At 59.6% G+C, this 458-nt stretch overlaps 1 protein-coding gene across 1 annotated transcript in view; it reads right to left on the bottom strand.

Moving 5' to 3' along the window:
* LOC125488220 (retinoic acid receptor gamma-like) overlaps positions 1-458 on the bottom strand; it is a 10,896-nt gene that overhangs the window by 2,260 nt on the left and 8,178 nt on the right. Inside the window, exon 2 of the mRNA XM_048621147.1 lies at positions 76-263. Within this exon, the coding sequence (XP_048477104.1) occupies positions 76-263 (188 nt within the window). The remainder of the gene's footprint in view (positions 1-75; positions 264-458) is intronic.

Here is a 458-nt window from a genome sequence, read left to right as displayed (position 1 = left end):
CCCCTACACCCCCTCCCTATCTCCGTCACCTCCTCCTCCATCCCCCCCTTCACCCCACCCCAAGCAGTCACTCACCAGAATATCGAGGCATGCAGCTTTGAGGAGGGTGATCTGGTCGGCGATGGTGAGCCCCGTGAACCCGGGCAGGCGTTTTGCAAATTCCACAATCTTGATGATGCATTTGGTGGCCAACTCACTGAACTTGTCCCAGAGCCCCAGGTCCAGCTGCACCCTGTGCTCTGCGCTGGAGTTCTGGTAGCGGGAGGGAGGCAGGAGGGTGAGCCAGTGAGCGAGAGAGAGAGAGAGAGGGAGAGAGCGACGGGGTAGGGGGAGGCAAGAGAGAGGGCGGTAGAGACACAGAGAGGGAGAGAGAGAGGCACAGAGAGCAGTAGACAGACACAGAGAGAGGGGGAGAGAGGCACAGAGAGCAGTAGACAGACACAGAGAGAGAGAGAGAG

The sequence above is a fragment of the Rhincodon typus genome, unplaced genomic scaffold, assembly GCF_021869965.1.
Source record: "Rhincodon typus isolate 14 unplaced genomic scaffold, sRhiTyp1.1 hic_rhity00000069, whole genome shotgun sequence".
Taxonomy (NCBI): domain Eukaryota; kingdom Metazoa; phylum Chordata; class Chondrichthyes; order Orectolobiformes; family Rhincodontidae; genus Rhincodon; species Rhincodon typus.
This window is presented reverse-complemented; position numbering and strand designations above follow the sequence as displayed.